The sequence below is a fragment of the Nelumbo nucifera genome, chromosome 3, assembly GCF_055504915.1.
Source record: "Nelumbo nucifera cultivar China Antique chromosome 3, China Antique-T2T, whole genome shotgun sequence".
Taxonomy (NCBI): Eukaryota; Viridiplantae; Streptophyta; class Magnoliopsida; order Proteales; family Nelumbonaceae; genus Nelumbo; species Nelumbo nucifera.
Window position 1 is genome coordinate 55,237,137 of NC_142651.1, and position 21,947 is coordinate 55,259,083.

The 21,947-nt window shown below is 37.3% G+C and overlaps 1 protein-coding gene across 2 annotated transcripts; it reads left to right on the forward strand.

Annotated features, from left to right (window-relative positions):
* Positions 1–240: 240 nt before the first annotated feature.
* On the forward strand, positions 241–20,940 carry LOC104600972 (nuclear transport factor 2-like). Of its 2 annotated transcripts, none has more exons than XM_010264149.2 (10): positions 241–381; positions 588–701; positions 811–945; positions 14,433–14,739; positions 17,795–18,063; positions 18,186–18,378; positions 18,865–18,986; positions 19,077–19,142; positions 19,408–19,489; positions 20,384–20,940. In XM_010264149.2, exons 2-10 carry the CDS (start codon positions 675–677, stop codon positions 20,608–20,610), a joined length of 1,428 nt encoding a protein of 475 aa, XP_010262451.1. In that variant the 5' UTR covers positions 241–381; positions 588–674; the 3' UTR covers positions 20,611–20,940. The 2 variants fall into 2 exon arrangements, with proteins under 2 accessions (XP_010262451.1, XP_010262452.1); XM_010264150.2 differs by having other exon boundaries at positions 17,804–18,063.
* Positions 20,941–21,947: the final 1,007 nt, after the last annotated feature.

Consider the following 21,947-nt stretch of genomic DNA (forward strand, 5'->3'; position numbering starts at 1 on the left):
GAAACTGGGCTTTTTCAACCGTTGGATTACATTCATCGGGATCGATGTGTTTTAGTTGTTGTACGTCGCACAGTATCAATCCTCAAAATCCAACGGATGGTGTTTCGTGTGCAAATGTTGTAACGTGGCGCACGTGCTCTGGTAACATCAATAAAACATAAGACAAACTGTGGACCGGAAAAAGTTAAACGCATGCGAAAAGCTGGAAACCCCTACAGCGCAAGTTAGCAATGGGTGGTAGGGGAGGTGGTTGTTTCCTATTAAATTACGCCCGGGTTTAGGCGAACAGGAAGTGATAGCGAGGAAAGCTGAAACAACAAACAAAAACAAAAAAAGAGTGGAGCAGAGTGAAGCAACATCGTCACAGAATCTAATCGCGAGGTTTTCTTCGCCTTCTTTCTAGATTTTTTTTTTCTAGTTTCTCTCTCTAACCCCCCTCTCTCTAATCCGATATATCTCAGATTTTTTTTTTGAGTAGAAACAGTGGTATACTGTTGATTGCGGAAGAAGAACGAAGAAAAAAGGAAAAGAAATTGATTTTTGGTTTAGTTGGAACTTCAAATAATCGGATAGGATTTGTTTTACAGATCGGTTCGAGCACTCCGGATCTAGGTTTTTGGCGGGGTTAGGGTTTCGAGATCTTTTGTCTCTGCATGTTTTTGTAGAGAGAGATTATGGCGACTCACGTCACTGCTGTTCAGGTGATTCTATGGCGTATTCGAGAAAAGAGGACCTTATTTTTGGGTGTTCTTATTGTTGTTTTGATGGTGTTGATGTCTCATTATTTGTATCTTGCTCCTTTTTTTGCAGGTTGGTTCTTACTTTGTTGGGCAGTATTATCAAGTTCTTCAACAGCAACCGGATTTTGTTCACCAGTTCTACACGGATTTAAGTACAATGCTTCGTGTTGATGGGAGCAGGACAGAGTCTGCAACCGCAATGCTGGTAATATTTGCGATAATTTCTTTTTCGAAGTTTTGGTTTTTTAGTCGCAAAATATTTGGAACAGTATGAACTGGATATTTACATTGCTAGAATCAGTTGGACATTGGCGTTGTGCATGGAACTATTAGCTTGATTTCTGTCATTTTTATTGTTTTTTTCTATGTTTATCATTCATAAAATTGCATTTCTACCAGTCTAGTCTTGTTTCCCATAGATCTGAATGATAATTGTTCAATTAATCAGATGTAGATTCGCATATCTATCTGTTAGTATTTTGCATTCGTCAGGCATATTTTGTAAGATCCCTTATTTTTCACTTCGTAGTGACATTCAGAAGTATATAGGACGAACTGTATTTGGCACGGTCTTATGGCAGTTTTGATCAATTATTAACTTGTATGAGAACCTAGGAGCTAATTTTGTATCAGAGACTTTTCCTAGAATAATCTTTTAATGTTTAGATTGTGACATAGCATAGAAGCCTTGGGTGGTTTCTGTATCTGACATACAGTTCATTTGTAGACAAGGTGTTCAAAGGCTGGAATATTGACTATTTAGGCCAGTGAAAGTGATAGGACATAAAGGAACTTTGGTTGGTTGGGCAAGCTGGTTTTGTTTTTTACTGAACAATGTAAATGCTTTTGAATACTGTTAAGAGCCGGTTTTATTTTAATGAAATACTTTACCTTACAGTTTCAAATATATATACACACACACACGCGCGCATGCATGCATATGAACCAAAATTGGTAAAGTAAATGATGTAATCCTTCAATTTCCTTTTAACTTTTGCATATTTTATATTTTTAGCACCCAATATTACAATTTTATATACTGTTTTGCTTTTTTCTATATCTTATCTACATTAGAACTTAAACTAGTTGTCTAGGAAATATTAAGGATTTAATTAGATTAAGTCTCTAGATTGAAACTAGGTTTTCTAAGTGTTTTAAAAAGTGTACCTAGGTGCACAGGTGAGGTACATTTTAAGCTATTTGCCTTGCTTCAACCTAGGTGCAGGCCCTTTCAAAAGGCATGCTTTTGGTGTGCATCGCATCTTGGTCAGATGCACATTTTTTTAAGTTTGCATTTTTTTGGTTACTTTTTTATTTATGCATATTTGTTTTACATCTTTCTAATGATCTTTTAATTATAACTTACCTTTAATTGGTGCTCATGCACTAGTAATGGTTTAATAATTCTTAGAAGAAACAAAAAAATAGATCTTTTCAATACCTAAAGCCTTAGTTGTTATGGATATCATCTCAAATAGCAAAATTTCTACTGAAGAAGCAACAACAATACAGATGATCTCTAATCTCTAATCCTAAAATAAAATGAATTGCGATTAAAATAATAAAATAACTCCTTATCTATATGGGCCAAAAGTTTGAGCCAGTGGCAACGCCTCCAAATCCTCCAAATGGTCTTGTTTGGACTTGCCTTAAGGGTCCTTGAAGAGATTATCACTGTAAATGCTCCTATCTCTCAGGATTAGGAATTCAAGATGTCTAATATCACACTAGCAACTTGAAGTAATGCAACTTGGAGATAGAAAGACTTGTTAAAAGTTTATGCTTGAATTATTGAGTGCTTTAAGCATGGTATGATCTCCATTTGTTTGATTTTACTTTCACTTTGAATTTGTTTTATATGTTATGCTTATGTATTTCGATTTGAGCTAATAAGCTTTTTAAAACATTTAATTTCTTTTGAAGTCCAAGTTTTCATATTTTTTAATCTATTAATATTATTTATTTCATTTAAAAAAAGTGCACCTTTCTTCATCAGGGTGCACACCTTGGGGCTAGAAGGCCCTTGTGCTTTCTTCTACCTCTTTCTTTTAAACACTTTTTTTTTTTTTTTTTAAATAGTTATGCTCTCTCATTGTTGAACCAAATACAAATACATGGTGATTATTGAAAGTGTTGTTCATTTAATATGGCTATATTTGCATCTCATCGTAATATACTCTGAGTTTTGGTTCTGTTGCTATGGATTTGGTTAAATTTGGTTTCACTTCTTTGTATTTTTTAAACAAAACAGAAATGCACAATGACTATTGCATCCAATAAAATTATGATTTTGAAGGGATTTTCTCATTTGATATAGCTTTAGGCTATTGTGTTTGTCCCTACAGTCCAATCCCTTTGAAGTGTAGGGATGCTCACATCTCTGTGATATTTGATCGGACTTTTTGATTTATTTGGATGATGAAATATAAAGGAAAGGAGATCATACGTAATTGAATATAAGAATACAACTTCATTATATGCGTAAACCTCAAATAAGACTCTAATGACTAGAACTGCAATTGATTTCATAAAGTGACACATTGGATGGTGCAAATTCTGTTATGTTACTCACGTTGCCTAGATGATTAGTTTGAATTTGGGTACTTGTATGCCATAGATCAATGTAATAATAGTGGCACATCACTTGGACAGGCTAAATCAGTGGCTTCTCCTTGTCATGCCACATGTTGACCCATACTTGAATGCAAGGTTCAAAGTATCGATACATGCCGATACACTGGGCTACCCTCTGAACCATGGTCTGACCCAAAACACCCCCTGTAGGGGCATATCGGGAAGGCCACGATACAATATGTATTGGCCGTTATGGGCCGACATGTAACGATATTTTGAACCTTGCTTGAATGGCCTATATCATTGGATTCTTAATCAAGCTGGATTAATCTTAGATTACCACTTGAATACCCTTACTACAAAATATTGGTTTCTGATAGGGGTGGATTTGAGCTGAGCCAAGCCGAATATTTGGCTATTTGAGGTTGGCTTGCCAGAAAGACTTCAGGCTTGAGTTTGGGCTTGAGCTTGATTCAAGCTAGAGACATGAGCTTGAATTTTACTCGACTCAAAAGCTTGTATGTTTGAGCTTGGCTTGGCTTGAGCTTGATAATGAGTCAAGCTTCATATAAAAAAAATATACATATAAAAATTATTTGTTATTATATATATAAATTAAAAATATTATATATAATATAAGCTTGAAGGCTCGCGAGCCGTGCTTACATAGCTTGTGAAAAGCTTGGTTTGTGCCCACCCCTAGTTTCTGGCTCCTCTTTGATGGAGAATTTAGAGGATTATATCCTTTCCATCTTTTGTATCAATAACAACTCTTTGATCTGGTTATTTAAAGATGGTTGCATATCTAAATGTTGCCTTTACATATTCTACATCCTATCCTACTTCTCTTTTGGTCAAATTTATTTTTCTTTTTTTTTTGTATTTAAGTTTTCTAGCCCTTCATTGGGGGTTGGGATTGCTTCTAGTCATTGAACCTAACCAGACAATAGGTGAATATGCTTGCAGCTCTGTACCTTTTGATTCATTATTAATCTTGTCATATTTCTGTATGGAATTCAATAATGCACTATGGAATTGTTCATATACTCATAGGGATTCCATTTTTCTTATCCTGACAACAACCATTAGTATTTTAATTTTCTGCATATCTTGTGTGCACAATGTGTTGGTTATTTTGGAGATTAAAAATGGAATTTTCTATGTTTTAATGTGCTTCTCTTTTTTCCCCCTTTTACTTTTCATTTTTCTATTCTTTCTGAGATAAAATGATAAACATGTTTTTTTATTGGAAATGGCAACTTCATTAATGAGATTTTTAAAATAGAGACACCAACCCCTAGTATAGGGTGTTGAACCAATACCAGATGAATTACAAAGCTACCCAAAACATGTTCTCTCTAACTGCCCCCTGTTTTGCTAAAGTATCTGCTAGCCCATTTGCTGATCTTCTCATCCACTTAAAGCAAGCATCCACCTCCCTTGTTAAACTTTATATTTCCCTTTTGAGCTGTCTATGTATCCAGGCTCCCAAACATCTTATTGCATCCATCCAATTACCAATTTGGAATCCCCTTCTATTTCAATTTGGTGTAGCCCCGACTGTTTGGCGAATCTTACCCATATGGAATGCATGTTTCATGTCTAGAATCTATAAAGTTTTAGTAGCAAATTGATGAACTGAGGAAAACAATCCTGATGTCTGAGCAAGAAGTGAACAAAATTTATTTAAAATCAACACATGCTCAATTAACAGGGTAAAGAAATATGGAAACTACGAATTAATAATAGTTAGTAGTGACTCACAGCTGTATGGGCTGTGAATCATTTTTGTTAGTAGTGACTCACAGCTGTATGGGCTGTGAATCATTTTTGTTGGAATGTGCTGTATGTACAATGAGCGAAGATTGCTTGGCATGGGGGGTGTCTCTCCATGAGGCTATACAGCAATGGGATGTTCTATTGTCTTATTGTATTTTAAACAAGCTATTTTTATGGATGATCAATTGTTTGATGCTATAAAGGTGGTTAATGGGCTTTCATGTTCTACTCATATTGGAAGAATATTGTATTTGAGCTGGTGGTTGAGGAATTTATTGGATACCTTAAAGTGTTTTGGTGAATAATGAACAGGACTGGTCAAAAAAGATTTGCAAGTCATTTCTTAACACAATATGTAGGGGTGTAATCAAATTGAGCTGAGTCAAACTTCAGCATGTCTTGGCTTGGTTCGACTTAAATACTCCTATATTCAAATTTGAGCTTGAGTTCAATATGGCCTCTATTTTCCTGTTTCAGTTCAGTTTGATTAAATATTTGATAAGTTCTAGTTTGGCTCGAAATTTCAAAAACCTAATTGAGCTTGCAAGCTCGAATTCGAGCCTAAATTTGACGTACAAACCCTGATATTTCACATTTGAAATAAACAAGAAATATCAATAAAATGCTAATTATTCTAATACAAAAACCTGCATAAACTGAACTAGAGCTAAACACCAATTCCCTAATAGTATTCATTAGAAACAAATAGAAAATAACAATAGCTTTAGGCTCTGTTTGGTAACAATCAAATTGTATGAGTAACTGAACCCGCTTACAGGTTTCTGTCCCAATTTCACGGTTGTTTCCATGAAATTGGGTAAGTGGGTACTGAGCTATTTAAAAAAATATATTATATATAATATAAAAATGGGTTACAGTGTGTTGTATTATTTTTTGATGAATGAAGATAATTTTATTAAAACCAGAAAATTAAAGCATTACAGGATACCCATGGAAAGGCACAAGCTGTTACTTCTCCTATCAAAGAATTACATCAAGCTAAAACCAAAATAAAATTACAGTGCAGCCCAAAATAAATGCTTCCTTGAAGCCCCTTGCTTAGCTAACCCATATGCTAAGGTGGTTGCTGTTCTTCCCACCCAAAGAGAGGTAATAGTCATGCTCCTTGTAAACCAATTAGCTTTCCTCAATAAGTCTCTATATTGCCACATAACCTAGCCTGGATCTGTCAACCATCCTACAATAACTTTGGAGTCTCCTTCAATTACCAAATTCTGAACTCCTAATTGGTTTGCAATCTGAATACCTTGTCCAGCCGCTGATATCTTAGCTCTATTAGAGTTTCCTCTTCCCACGGGGCTTGAAAACAAGGCTAAGATGTTACTGTCCTTATCTCTCAACACCCCTCCTATCCCCGATGGGCCTGGATATCCTTGGCTGCTACCATCAAAATTCAGCTTTACCCAACCTTTAGACAGAGGCACCCACACTGCAGATATCCTGTCCTTCCTCGTTTGACTATTAGCACCACAACTGTCTAGTTTCTCCAAATATCATCAAAAGAAAATGTATGAAAGGAATCCAGAGTTCTCAACCAATGAGTGGCCCTGGTCAAAATACATTCCTCTACATCTTGAATGATTCTTTCCTTTTCTTTGAATAACCTTGCATATCTTTCTTCCCAAATTGTCCATAAGGCAGCTGCTCTAATACATCTCCACATAGTTCTATCTTTTTTTACAGGCCACACAAAAAAGGAAGGATCAAATAGATGATTAACATCTGTGGTTAGATTCCACTTGCACCCAAACAAAGCAAAAAATCCAACTCCAAATAGCAACAGAAAAAAGAACAAGATAATAGTAAGTGGAAACAATTCTCACCACTAGCCCTGCAAAGTACACACCAGTTAGGGGACAAACACATGAAAGGCCTTTTCTTCTACAAGCAGTCCAAGGTATTGATCTTTCTATAAAACACCTCCCAGCAAAAAATAATAATTTTAGGTGGAACAGGTTTAGACCATATTTCCTTAGTCGGAAAACCCAACTGTCTTGGGGAAGAGTAAAGGGCCTTAAAAAGTGAGCACATGTGAAGTAACCTTTTGGATGAGGGGACCATAATCTCATATCTCATCTAAGAGGGTCCAGAAAAACACTGCCAAGAAGAGATAACAGGTCTGAGGCACTAATAAGTTCATCATTCCTCAAGCCCCTATGAAAACCAAAGTCCTTGCTTAAGGATGAGGGTGAGACAGGTGAAGGAAGAAAATGGGAGATAATAATTTTAGGTGGAACAGGTTTAGACCATATCTCCTTAGTCGGAAAACCCAACTGTCTTGGGGAAGAGTAAAGGGCCTTAAAAAGTGAGCACATGTGAAGTAACCTTTTGGATGAGGGGACCATAATCTCATATCTCATCTAAGAGGGTCCAAAAAAACACTGCCAAGAAGAGATAACAGGTCTGAGACACTAATAAGTTCATCATTCCTCAAGCCCCTATGAAAACCAAAGTCCCAGCTTAAGGATGAGGGTGAGACAGGTGAAGGAAGAAAATGGGAGATAGCTTTTTCCTTGTAGAGGGAAAGGGAATAGAGAAATGGAAATCGATTCTTAAGGGCAATGCTTCCCACTCATATGTCTTCCCAAAATAAAATAGAGTTACCATAGTTGACATTATACCTGACAAAATTGAGAAATTGAGGGAGGATACTCTGGATTGCTTTCCACGGAGTTGCCGAAGTGGCTCGACGCAATACACCAACATCCCATCCATTTTCCAATCTGCCATGTATACTAGTTATCACTTCATGCCACAACCTCTCCCTTTCCAAGGTGTTACAATGTGTTGTATTATATCACGTGTAAATCTATCCAAGAAAAATAAGAGATAAGAATTGATAAAAGAATAGGATATCATAAGTTATATTAGTTCTCAATAGTCAATACATAAATCTTGTAACCAAAAATTGAAGAAAAAGAAAGGAAACACGTACATGGTTCATTCATTCAAATATATGGTACTTGTTAGTGTAGGGGTATTTTTGTCTTTATACTTATGTTGAGGTTGTTGATCTGTTATATTATATTAGAACTAGTGTCCCTCACTTAAGTAAGGGCACATGTGTCTTTTCCATTATGTTAGTAATATAAAACATGTCTGGCCGAATGGGAGGGGTAATTTTTTCTCTCATTCGAACTAGACTTTTCTTCTCTCCTTTTCTCTTCTCTCTCTCTCTCTCTCTCTCTCTTCTTTCTTCTTCTCTCTTCTTGGCTATTATCAGATTAACAGAACTCAAGGGTAGGCCGAATCATAATATGGTATCAGAGCACAACTAAGCAACTCGGATCTACCCAGATTTTTGTTTTCTGCGCACTCAATTTAGGGTTTTCTCTTGATTTCTCTGCCATCGATTGGAGATAAGGGAAACGGCTGAAAAGGAGTGGTCGCCCTCTTCCCTTGGAGGTCTCTATGCCTCCAGTTGTGTTGTTCATGGTCGGTTGCTGTGGTTTCTAAGAAGCCCTCCCCTAATCGATGAAGAGAAGAGGGCTGATTCGTGTGGTGCTGTGGGTGTCTTGTGTAGTCTGTTTTTCGGGTGATGAGGTAAGAGATTTCTATGCATATTTTTATTATGAATCAAATAGGAAGTATGTTTCAGATCATATGGTGGGATTTCAGACTGTAGTGTGTTAGGGTTTGTGCTATTTTTTTGTGTGATTCGAAGGGGGAGTATAGTGTGGTGAGATTTCAGGTGATTGTGGGGTAGGGTTTGTGGTGTAAAGAGTGCAATCTTCAGCAATAACAAGTGCTAAAGCTAGTGTGATCAAGCAGTGTGCCAAATTCAATGATAAAAGAATTCAACAATGGGAGATAACAATGATAGCAAATCTAATGTGATGATACCTACTGACTACCTGAATGTTCAAATGACCTCCATTAAACTGAATGAAGAGAATTATGTACGTTGGGCTAAATCTGTAGAAGTTTTTCTAAAGGCAAAGAAGAAGGTGAAACATGTAAGGGAGGAGAAACCCTCTACTGATTCTCATGAGTATGATGACTGGGAACAAGAGGATGCACAGATTATCACGTGGTTATGGAACAATATGACCCAAGATTAGTGTAAATTTCATGTTTCTTGGCATTGCCAAAGATGTGTGAGACCATGCTAAGAAGTTATATTCTGGTCAAGACAATACAACTGGAGTATATCAGCTGTATTAGTAATACTTTAATCTGCAACAGGGCAATCAGAGTCTTGAGGAGTATTATGCTAATATGAGAAACATTCGTAATGAGTTAAATATTTATCACCCCCTTACGTTTGATGCCAAAGTTCAGCAACAACAAAGAGAACAACTTGATGTGACTCGATTTTTGGTGGGGCTAAAATCTGAGTATGAACCAGTGCGGGCTCAGATACTAGGAGGGTCAATTCTCCCTTCCTTAGAAGAGGTGTTTGCTCGACTTCGGAGGACTTCCATTGGATCTACTGAGAACTCTAATGTTTCTGATAGATCGGCCTTTGTAGTATCAAGGGGCCGTGGTGTTAGGGGTGGAGCTCGAGGAGCTCAGTCTGGTCGTGGTGGTAGCAGTGGTCCGATATATGGCCAGAGTGGTGGTGGTGGACCTGCATATAACCGTGGTGCTGGTCGTATTGGAGGTAGAGATTCAGGGGGAGCCCGTGGCAGAGGACGTGGCTTGGGTCTGAGATGTACTCGTTGTGGTATGGATGGGCATACCATTAATTATTGCTATGACTTGGGCTGATCATGCCCTGACTAGTGACACCAGTTTCAGACAGGAGAGTCGTTCAGCTGATCAGATGACTCGTACATCCACAGATGTTCCCGGGAAGGAGATGGTGAGTGTTCCCCGTGATGAGTATGAGGTTTGTCCAATCCACATCTCAGCAGAACACGACTACTTTCGCACACTCAAGTATGGCTTGTTCGGCATCCACACCCAATCTCTAGATTATTGACTCTGGAGCCTTCGATCACATGACTGGAACTCCAGGTGTGTTTTCTTCCCTCTCATTGCTCAACATCACAATCTGTTACCCTTGCTAATGGTTCCACATCATCGATTTGTGGTGTTGGCAATGTTAACATGACCGCCTTATCTTTATCCTCAGTTTTGTATGTCCCTAAATTTCCGTTTAACCTTATGTCAGTTAGTAAGCTGACCAAGTCACTCAATTGCTCTATTACCTTTTACCCTTTGTGTTTTTTTTTCAGGATCTCAAGACGGGGATGAAGATTGGTGGAGGGCATGAAGCTGGTGGATTGTATTATCTTGACAGTGGTGGAAAAACATCAACAGCTCTCCAGTCATCTCTCTCCTCTCCAGTGGCACTGTCGATTTGGTCATCCTTCGTTGAAAGTTCTGAAATCTTTGGTTCCTTCGTTGAGTCAACTTTTTGTTTTAGATTGTGAGTCGTGTCAGTTGGGGAAACATCGTCGTGTTCTCTTTAGTCCTAGGGTTGATAACCGTGTGTCGAGTCCTTTTTCTTTGGTTCATTCAGATGTTTGGGGTCCTTATAAATAGATGTTATACAATGGATATAGATATTTTGTCATTTTTGTTGATGATTATTCGAGGATGACGTGGCTCAATTTAATGAAAGAAAGGAGTGAATTGTTTACCATCTTCCAAAAATTTTATGTTGAGATTCGCAACCAATTTGGTGTTCACATTAAAATTTTTCGTTCCGATAATGGCCGTGAATATTTCTCTTTATCATTTCAAGAATACTTGAACCAACATGGCATTATACATCATACCTCATGTATCTACACCCCACAACAAAATGGGGTGGCTGAGAGAAAGAATCGTCATCTTTTGGAAACAACTTGATCCCTCATGCTTCACATGAATGTTCCCAAACCCTTTTAGAGTGATGCGGTGCTTCTTGCTTCTTGATTAATCGGATGCCCATGTCTATCCTTGATGGTCATTCTCCATTCACTACCTTGTTTCCCACCTTGTCTCAGTTTCCTCTTTCTCCTTGGGTTTTTGGGTGTGTCTGCTTCGTCCACAATCTAGGCCCCGAGAAGGACAAGTTAGATGCACGATCCATTGAATGCATCTTCCTTGGCTATTCCCGGACCCAGAAAGGGTATAAGTGTTATCGTCCTAGTTCTCGACGTTCCTTTGTATTTGCCTTCTGTTACATTCTTTGAGTCTACTCCATTTTTCTTGGGGTCCGGTGATGTTTCTTCCTCCTCATCACCTTCTCTTCCACTTCTAGTTGCGGATTTTGTTCCCCTTGTTCTAGCCATTACCAAGTCCTTGCCTCCAGTGCCATCACCTGTTGAACGACCACCTATCCGTCAAGTGTATACACATCGCCCACATGTACCGGGTGCTACTCCAGTTCCATCAACGTCAACAGATCCGACAGTTGTCTCCACACCAGCCCCAAACCCAGTATCTGATCTTGATCTTCCCATTGCCTTGTGGAAAGGTAAACACACTTGTACCCTTCATCTTATTTCTAATTATGTTTCACTCACTCACTTTTCCGCTTCCCATTGCCAGTTTATCTCTTTGTTATTTTCAGTTGTTGTCCCTAAGGATGTCCAGGAAGCCCTTGCCTCTCCAGGGTGGTGTCGTGCAATGGAAGAAGAACTCTCATCTCTAACTCATAATCATACTTGGGACCTCACCACTCTTCCTCTTAGGAAGCATGCTGTTAGTTGTAAGTGGGTTTATACTGTTAAGTATTTACCTGGTGGTAGTGTAGAGCGCCTGAAAGCTCGATTGGTTGCAAAAGGGTACTCCCAAACCTATGGTATTGATTACATAGAGACTTCCCCAGTTGCTATTGGTAGATTCGGTTCGTGTTGTGATCTCTCTTGTTGCTATGTATGATTGACCCCTCTCTATCAACTTGATATCAAGAATGCTTTCTTGCATGGTGATTTGCTCGAGGAGGTCTATATGGAGCAACCATCGGGGTTTGTTGCTCAGGGGGAGGATGGTAAGGTATGCAGACTAAAGAAGGCTATTTATGGGCTTAAACAGTTTCCTCAAGCATGGTTTGGTAGGTTCAGTGAGGTGGTAAAGAAGTTTGGTATGATACCAAGTGCCAAGTTAATCATTTCGTTTTCAGTCATGACTCTCAGGTAGGAAAAATCCTATTGGTGGTGTATGTAGATGATATTGTTATTACCGGGCATTGATAGGTTGAAGACTTTTCTACAGGAACATTTTCAAACAAAAAAGAACCTTGGTAAATTGAAATATTTCTTGGGGATAGAAGTAGCAAGGTCTAAGCATGGTATTAATTTGTGTCAGAGGAAATATGCGCTTGATTTGCTGGAGGAAACAAGTTTGTTAGGTGCTAAACCAATTGAAACACCTATGGAAATAAGTACTAAGCTGAGCAGTGATATGGGTGAAGTGTTTGAAGACCCTGGCAGATACCAGCGACTTGTAGGTAAACTGAACTACCTAACCATTACTCGACTAGATATTTCATTTGCGGTTAGTGTGGTAAGTCAGTTCATGCAGAAACCTCTGGTTCCTCATTGGGATGCGGTTCTAAGAATTGTGAGGTATTTAAAAGGGGCTCCTGGTTGTGGTTTGATATACAAAAGTGGTGGAAAACTTGAAATAGAAGGATATACTGATGTTGACTGGGTCGGTTTTATATCTGATAGGAGATTTACCACAGGCTATTGCACTTTTCTTGGGGGTAATCTGGTGACATGGAAAAGTAAGAAGCAGACAGTCGTGGCGAGAAGCAATGCAGAGGCAGAATATAGAGCTATGACACATACTACTTGTGAATTAGTGTGGCTAAGGAACCTTCTACAGGAGATGGGATACAATGTTAACACTCCAATGAAGCTCTATTGTGACAATCAGGCTGCAGTTCATATTTCTTCTAATCCGGTGTTTCATGAAAGAACCAAGCACGTAGAGGTTGACTGTCACTTTGTGAGAGAAAAGGTGTTGAATGGAGTGATAAGCACTGCATATGTTAATACAAGGAACCAATGGGCAGACTTATTTACAAAAGGGTGTTGAGTCGGGGAAGAGTGGACTACATATGTAACAAGCTGGGATTATATGATATATATTCACTAGCTTGAGGGGAAGTGTTAGTGTAGGGGTATTTCCGTCTTTATACTTATGTTGAGGTTGTTGATCTGTAATATTATATTAGAACTAGTGTCCATCACTTAAGTAAGGGCACATGTGTCTTTTCCATTATGTTAGTAATATAAAACATGTCTAGCCGAATGGGAGAGGTTATTTTTTCTCTCATTCGAACCAGACTTTTCTTCTCTCATTTTCTCCTCTTTTCTCTCTCTTTCTTTCTTCTTTCTTCTTCTCTCTTCTTGGCTGTTATCAGACTAACAGAACTCAAGGGCAGGCTGAATCATAATAGTACTCTTAAGTGATGCTGCTTCACGATAGAGGGTGGACGATGTATGTGATTATAATATGTTCAAAACATACAAGATATTTCTAAAAACTAGGTTTGAGGATAGACTTTCTTTGCTTTTCTTCTGAATTGATATTTCATTCTTGATACATTGTACATTGGTTGAAGAAGCAAGTGCCTTTGAAACGTAGGTCTAACCAACTAGACATTGTATCATCCCCTCTATACAACCCAACTAAAGGAAAAAAAGAATGCTTGACTTCCAAAATATTACTGTATGGATCTAAAAAGTAGGTAATAGATGAAGGTTAAAATGTTTACTATGATAAAGATTCATTTCATTTCAACTCTTGAACTTCTGTGATATTGAACTTCTTGCCGTAATGTTTCCATGTGAAATCTTTGTTTCATGCTTTCTTTCGTAATTTTTCTTTGAAAAGATCCTTTCACTCATTTCAAGAGATAAGAACTTTTATTATATGATGAGAAACTATTTTTCACTTATTGACTTCTTGATGAAGCTAATGGGTATGCAAGGAACAATATCTATAAGATGATTTTAATCAATTTGTTATTTTATATGGATATTTTGAAATTGTGCTTGATCACTCAGTTCGATTTACTTTCTCAATTCATAAGAGCTTATTTCTCCTTGTAAGGATGCTATAAACATCTGACTATATATAATATATCATCATCGTCTTGAGATCAAATTCAACATTAAACTGGCATTTATGCCCACTAGTTTGGAGGAACTTATCTGGTGGTGCATTAAAAAATATCCTTGAGTGAGGCTATTACATTTTATAAATAAATTTATAAGTGCCTTGAGAGTTTGAACAACATAAGACATTCAAGTAAGCACGAGAGGAGAGTTCATTTTTGTTTCATTTTTCAGTTTTTTTTATATGATTACTTGCACATCATGAACTACCAATGGAATTTTGGAATTCTTATTTGTTTCTGTATCTTCTTTGCAGCAAATCCATTCGCTTATCATGTCGCTGAATTTTACCGGAATTGAGATTAAGACAGCACATTCTCTGGATTCTTGGAATGGAGGTGTTATTGTGATGGTCTCAGGTTCTGTGCAAACTAAGGATTTCAATGGCAAGAGGAAATTTATGCAGACATTTTTCCTTGCTCCTCAGGAGAAAGGATACTTTGTTCTCAATGATATCTTTCACTTCCTTGATGAGGAACCCATTCACCAGCAACCGGCACCTATATTAGCACAAAATGCTTTTGACTCCACAGTGAACGTGCCTAGTTCTCATCCTGAGCCAGGTACCAATGTAATTTCTAACAATTATGAATGGATTCAGTTATGGAATTTTAAGCAGGAGCTGGATAGCTGATGCCAAATGGTTGGGAGTAGGCTGTGAGTTGATAATTATGCCTATCAGGGAACTATTTAATAGCCTACCTGTAGTTGTCAATTAATACATGCTCATCAGACATTTCTGTTAGATTGTTTGTCTAGATGATTTTATTTCTTTCGCTCTTGAAAGCCATTTTGAGGGATGTACGTGCAATTCTTAACTGTCCACTAGATAGGCACCCTTGGGATTTGTCATATGTTTAGTGGCAGGCCATGTTGGCTCAAAATCTTGTCATGTGTTGTACTTCTCAAACACCATGCTAAGAGATGAGGTGCAACTTTCCATCAGATTGGCACCCTTTGGATTTGGCATGTGTTTTCGTGCCAGTCCATGCTGGCTCTATATCCTTGCATATGTTGCACTCTTTTCCTAGTGCCAGTCTATGTTATCTCTATATCGAGGATGTAACTTGGTAGTTGAAGTTGTGATGTTGTGAACATATGACGTGCTTTTGGGCAGCTACATAATCTCTCACTGGATTGTTGGTATCTTTGCTATAGGGCTTGTCTAGCAGACCTTTCTATTGTATTTTCTCTATTTACGTTTTCATATAAAAAGATAGTATAGAGGACAGCTCTTCTTGTTATTGTAACTAAGGGCCTGTTCTTTTGTACTTAAGTCTGACATTGAAACCGTAATGATTACTTTAAGAGGTGCATCGGAGTTAGTGAATTTTTCTTGGTGTTCATACCTGAATGCAGGTAATGCCATTTTGAAATCTGAATGTTTGGTTTTAAAAAATGACAATTGGCAGTTTTAGCCCTGGATATGGGAGTTTGTTTAACTATTTAAGAAATTAATTAAATGCTATAAAATTATTAATAAATAAAGAAATTGATAAAAATTATAAATAAGTGATTTTTAAAGAAATGAGCATTTAATAATCAATTAATTAATTAAGTAATTGATTAAATAATTATTCTAATAAATACATATCTAGAATTTATAATTAAATAATTCATTAATAAACAATTAATTGATTATTAAAAATAATTGAATAATTGAGCATTTGATAACTAGTTAAATAATAATTAAAAATTTTAATTATTTTCTTATTATTTTTAATGTTTTATTAATTATTATATTATTGTTTTTATTAATATTTTATTTATATTTCTAATTATTATTATTATTAATATTATTCCATGTCAGGCCCTTGAGTTTTTGAAATGTAGAGGATGGACGAAGCATTTTGGGGTATTTTTGGAAAACAAAACAAGAATCTCTACTACTAGTACATTGGAGTTGGTGAAATAAGGCTAGCAAAATTTTCAACTGAATGCTTTGAAATGCTTGTATGTAGCACTTTCAGCATTAACCATTAGGCTCTGTTTGGGAAGGGTCAGTGATTTAAAAGGCGCGCCTAGGCGTACAGGTGAGGCACATTTCAGGGTATGCACCTCGTCTAGGTCCTAGGCGCATCCCTTTCAAAAGGCGCACGCCTGGTGTGCCTGATACGCCTTGTGCCTCAGCCTAGGCGTGCACCTTTTGAAAATTTGGCTCTTTTTTGCTTTTTTTTGAACATAACGGCTGGGCCAGGGGCTCCACCTTCGGACCCCTGTGCCATGCCCCTCAAGGCAAGCCCAATTTGGTAATGTTGTTCATTCATTCATCCTAATAAAATGTCTTCTTAAAAAACAAATAAAACTATAAAATCATTATTTTTTGTGTGAAAACTAAGAATTTAAGATCTAACGTGGGCTTGTTTGGGCTTGCCTCGAGGGGCGTGGCACAAAGCCAGCTCGTAGAATCAGGAATGCAATATGTTTCACATTACATTAGCTATGTGAAGTACTGCAATTGAGTGAAAAAAGAAATTAGAGGTTTTATATGGTTGAAAATGTTTTATATGTTTGATTTTATTTTTAAATTCTCATTTGAATATGCTTTACATCTTATGTTTTATGTATTTTAATTTTAGATAATAGGTTTTTTAAAACATTATTTTAAAATTTTAGTTTATATTTTTTATTAACATTATGTTTAATATTTTTAATTTTTTTGAAACTTTTGGCATTTTTTGATTTTTTTTTAATTTTTAGCATTTTTTTATTTTTGCGCCTTGCATAAAAAAGGCGCGTGCCTCGCCTTGCGCCTCAGGCGCAAATTGACCCCTGCGCCTTTTTTGCGCCTTGCGCTTTTAAAACACTGGGAAGGGTGCAGAAAAGTTTGGTTCATAAAAATGCAAAGTTGGTTTAGTTTTGCAATGATAATTTTGTATCTTTGCCAAATGATTTAGTTGTGATGGGTAAGAAAATGAATTCTACGACTGGAATCCACCTTTTTTACATTGACCAACTTTGACTACAAAAGTTTGCATCCATTTTTTTTGGGTGCCAACTTTTCTCCCATTTTGAATGCAAACATGTCTTGGAATTCGTGATTGTTGTCATTTTCAATACACAAATGCATTCTTATCAAATGCCTGCACAACTGAACCTAAGTGCATATATGCATTGAGCTGGTGCTTGCACTCTTCCCAAATGGAGCCTTAAGCGTTATCAAACAGGGAATAAATAATCCAAGTACACCATTATCTAACCCTTGTCCCAACCATATGGATCAACCATGAATCCTGTGTTGCCATTCCATTCTGTTCAATGTCATATCCATTGTTAAATTAATGAGGGGACGCCCTAGTATGATCATGAAATCCTTTCGGAGAGTTAACTAACCCAAGTACCGTAACTGGTAATTTTACCAGTGTACGAGATTCTTATTGGGACCTATGAGTTGGTTTCTCACTGGGGAATCCTAAACTGCTTGTGTATCATATTTGTCAATTTATGTTTATTTGGTTTCTGTGCTTTGGTGATTACTTTGTTATTTTGTGCTTATGGTGAAAATATCTAAGTAATCTGAAGCTACTTGTTTCTGAATTTCAGCATGAGTTTTTGCTTATTTCTATCCTTCAACAGTTACTGTTTGTGGTTTTCTGACTATTGTGAAAATATCTTTAGTTGCTTCAGATTACATTCTGGGCGGAGATATTCAGGCCACAGAATTTGTGACTCCAGTGCATGTGGAAGAAAATGAACCCGTAGATAATTACAATCTCCAAGAGGAACAGCAGCAGCAAGTCTTAGAGGTGGAAAATCGAGTGGATGAAACTCAGGTGGAAGAGCCTACTGCTTCTTTTCAAAGTGCAATAAACTCTGTGCGAGACCCTCCTACTGCCCCAATTGAGGAACCTGTTGGAGAACCCCCTAAGCAAACTTATGCTTCTATTGTATGCACAATTCTTACCAGTGCTATTCAAAGTGCTTTCTATGTTCTCTTTGTTTCTTTGAGATATATATTTTCTGGCTCACTATTTTTTCTGCTTTGGTTCTTAAATGTTCTACCTGGAAGCTACGAATTGCTAGAGGTCAATCTGCATCATCTGTAGCTCCTCAACCATCTTTGAACAAGAGCACACCAACTACTTCAGAGTGGCTTCAAACACCGCAACCTACTTTTCAGCAGTCAAATACTGCTTCATCTATTGTGCCCGAAAGATCTGGTGCAGAAGCAGCAGAGGAAGTTACAACACCAGAAGAAGAAGGTTTAATGCCCCACCCATTCTCCCATCATATTTAATGTTTCTTTGTCATTATTTCATGGTGATGACGGTTGACAGGTCTTAGGTCAAAGTTTGTTTTTTAACTTGTATACGTTAGCAAGAATCTTCTTTTTTTATTTGTTTTGGAATGATATAATATTTTTGTATGTGATATTTAGTAATTAGTACTGGAACTATACATTGTGAAAGTCATTGTTTTCATCCTCTCTTTCTAGTAACTTGGTTTTATGACCAAAATTTGTTTTTTGTTAATTTCAAAACTTTTCTGGAAGTTGGTATCCTTTTCATCTCTTTTTAATTTTCTTTTCTGTCACATGTACACCTTTTCTTGGAAACTTGATTTCTATACTTGTTCTTTTGTGGAAATGTTTTGGTTTGTTGCAATTAAGTATGTAAAAGTTCTTCCTTTTTCCATATTGAATAGTAACATCATATTGATCCTTGGTCATCTATCATGAAATGTTTCAGGTGAATTAAGATCAGTCTATGTGAGAAACTTGCCCCCTACTGTTTCTGTTTCTGATATTGAGCAGGAGTTTAAGAACTTTGGCAGAATCAAACCCGATGGTGTGGCCATCAGGCACCGGAAGGTCTGTACTATTTTCTGCCCTTCTCAAAACTCACCTTGAGGGAATGAAATTAATATTTACTGTCTCCAAATGCTTCTGTTTGATGTACAGGATGTTGGCATTTGCTATGCTTTTGTTGAATTTGAAGATATTGCTGGTGTTCAAAATGCAATTCAGGTCAGAAAATTCTCTTTGTTTACACTGTATGCCATATTATTAAAATATGTGGTTGCTTTTTTATTTATAAGGTTTTCCAGCTATTATTCCATCATACTTTTAAATGCTATGAAATATGCCAACTGCCAATTTCCTATTTCTTCTGAAACTGACTTCTTTTTTTCCTGCTCTTATCAAGATAGTTGATTTTATAGTATCATCCTCATGTGTCAAGGTGGATATTTTAATTTAGTATCATTTTCATGTACCTTTGATTTATCTGTAGGCATCTCCAATACAATTGTGTGGGCGGCAAGTACACATTGAGGAACGGAGAGCTAGCAGCTCTGGTCTATCTCGAGGAGGAAGTATGTATCTTTATCCTGTGCTGATCTATTGTTAAGATGTATGGTAAATAATTGCTATATTGAGCTATGGAATGATGAAAATATAATTGTACAATAGTTATAGTTGCCAGAATTGCATCAAAGAATCTGGGCAGTCCAAGCAAAGTGTATTGAGCTTGGCCTATGTATATCTCCCCCACTTTTGTGGCCATAGCGACTATGATGGTGCAGAAGAGAGTGATGATCAATGGGGATTTCTCACACCTCTGTTTTTTAAGTAATGTTAGCGGATGTAGGGGGATCTCATGGGTTGTATAGGCATTTGGTTATGCCTACTTGCCTTTCTCTAACCCAGGGATGAATCTCTGGAATCCTATGGTTCATATATTGTGGTCTTTCTGTATTGCCTTAAAGTTGTCCAACAGCATCTGTCTTAACGTGTTTTAGTCCTGGTGGATATTCATGTTGGGGCTAAGTGATATTGTATTCCATTGGAACCTTTTATTGCATCATATGTGGGCCTTGTTCTCTGTCACCTTACTAATCATGCCATGCCCATGTCTTGTGCTGTTGTGCATATTTCCTGGAGTCAATGTTTTCCAGGCAACCCATTTTTGTCCATCTCTTTGAGCCTCAAAAATCAACTACCTACAAATGGTTGTTTCTCCCTGCTGGTTTGATCTTTATACCCGCAACCTTACCAGCAAAGTTACCAGAGATTGGTGGTGCATAAGACAAAAATGTCATTAATTTTCAACACGGGGAGATGCTGATATAATATGCTTTTTCATGAAACAGTTTCTGTCATTTCCCTTTGAACAATTGAGCTTTCTGCCAAAAAATTTTCTAATGTGCTTTCTATATTGTTGGTCAGTCATCCATTAACATTCCCACTGCCTTGTGAATTTTGTATAGGAAGGGGTCGAGGAAGAGGTGGCTACCAGACAGATGCACCTAGGGGGCGTTTTGGTGGTGGCAGTCGGGGATTTGGCCGGGGAAGTGGCTTGGACAGTAGTGAAAGGGACTACAACAGCAGACCAAGGGGTAATGGATTCCATCAGCGAGGTCCACGACAAGACAGAGGCATCTTGGGAAATCAAGTATCAAGGAATGGGCAGAACCCATCAGAGGCTACATTTTAGGTTTCCAACAAAGGAAAAGATAGAAAGGCTTTTGGGTTAGTTGTCTACAAGAACATTTTCTTCTTCATGGGGTGTTGGAGGAAGCACCACTGTTTTTTTGGGTGTGGGCATCTTTAAATTTTTTCTTTATGAAGTTCTTTTCATCATATTATTGCTCACTTCTAATTCAAGAGGGAAGGTTTTGGCAACATTGAGTTTTGTCCTTGCATATGTTCCTTAGTTTGGATCCTTTTCTCTCATATCTGGTCAATGAGGTTTTCTGTATTTTTTTGGGCTGTTAGCACTTTTTAAGAAGTAATTCCAGTTTAATTCGGCTGATTCTCAGATAAATGGTACGTTTGGTCAGGTTTGTGTTGAGGCTGCTTTTCATCTTTGAGCTTTGCTTTTCGCCTTTTCCATGTTTAAAACTTCACGTGTTTTTCTTATTTATTATTGCGATAGGGGTTGGGTTCATGTGACATCTTTTTCCTGCAAATCCAGATTTTGTCCTCACAAACTTGGTCCTCACACCGCCCTCACAACACTTGAGGCCATGCATTGGGAACATCTCCCCAGAACCAATTTTGTGAGGACAAAATCGGATTTTCTTTACCTGTACAGCTTGATCAAACATCTCAGACTCGTGCTATTAACTCCCGAGCTCTGCCTCTATACTTTTGAACATCTGATGATGTTCTGGCTTGTTTTCTGCGACCTGAAAACGCAATAGGTAAGTTAGGCGCCTCTGCCTACAATTCTACGAGGGATCACGGTTTCTTGGCAGTCAAAAGGCTCCAAGTTGAAGATATTCATACTCTTCAACAGAAAACAAAGACATCTCATTAGGGGCATATCGGGGTTCTCCTGATATGATATGTATCGGTCAATGCAGGTTGATGCTTGTCGGTTTTCTGAACCTTGAATCTGACAACACGGGCAGTAGATGATTAGATATAAGCTGGTATCTGAAAGTGAATTAAAGTGAGCCGGAGTCCCTGGACAAGAAAGTGGTTCAACCTTATTAAGAATAGGTATGAGGGTGGAACAACCGATGTTAGAACACCTATGGGAGAGACATCTGATTTTAAGATTATGATAGGTCTTCAGCAAGGTTCAATACTTGACACTTATTTATTTGCACTAATAATAAATGAATTGACTAAATATATTTAACAAGAGGTAGCATTTTACATGTTGGTTTCTAATGATATTGTTTTAATTGATATAACTAACGGATTAAATGCAAAGTTAATATGTAAATTTAAAAAAAAGTATGATTGAAACAAAATAATATGTAAATTTAAAAATAATAATTGGTATATAAATTAAGGGGTCCATTCTTTTTCTTTGGATTTTGA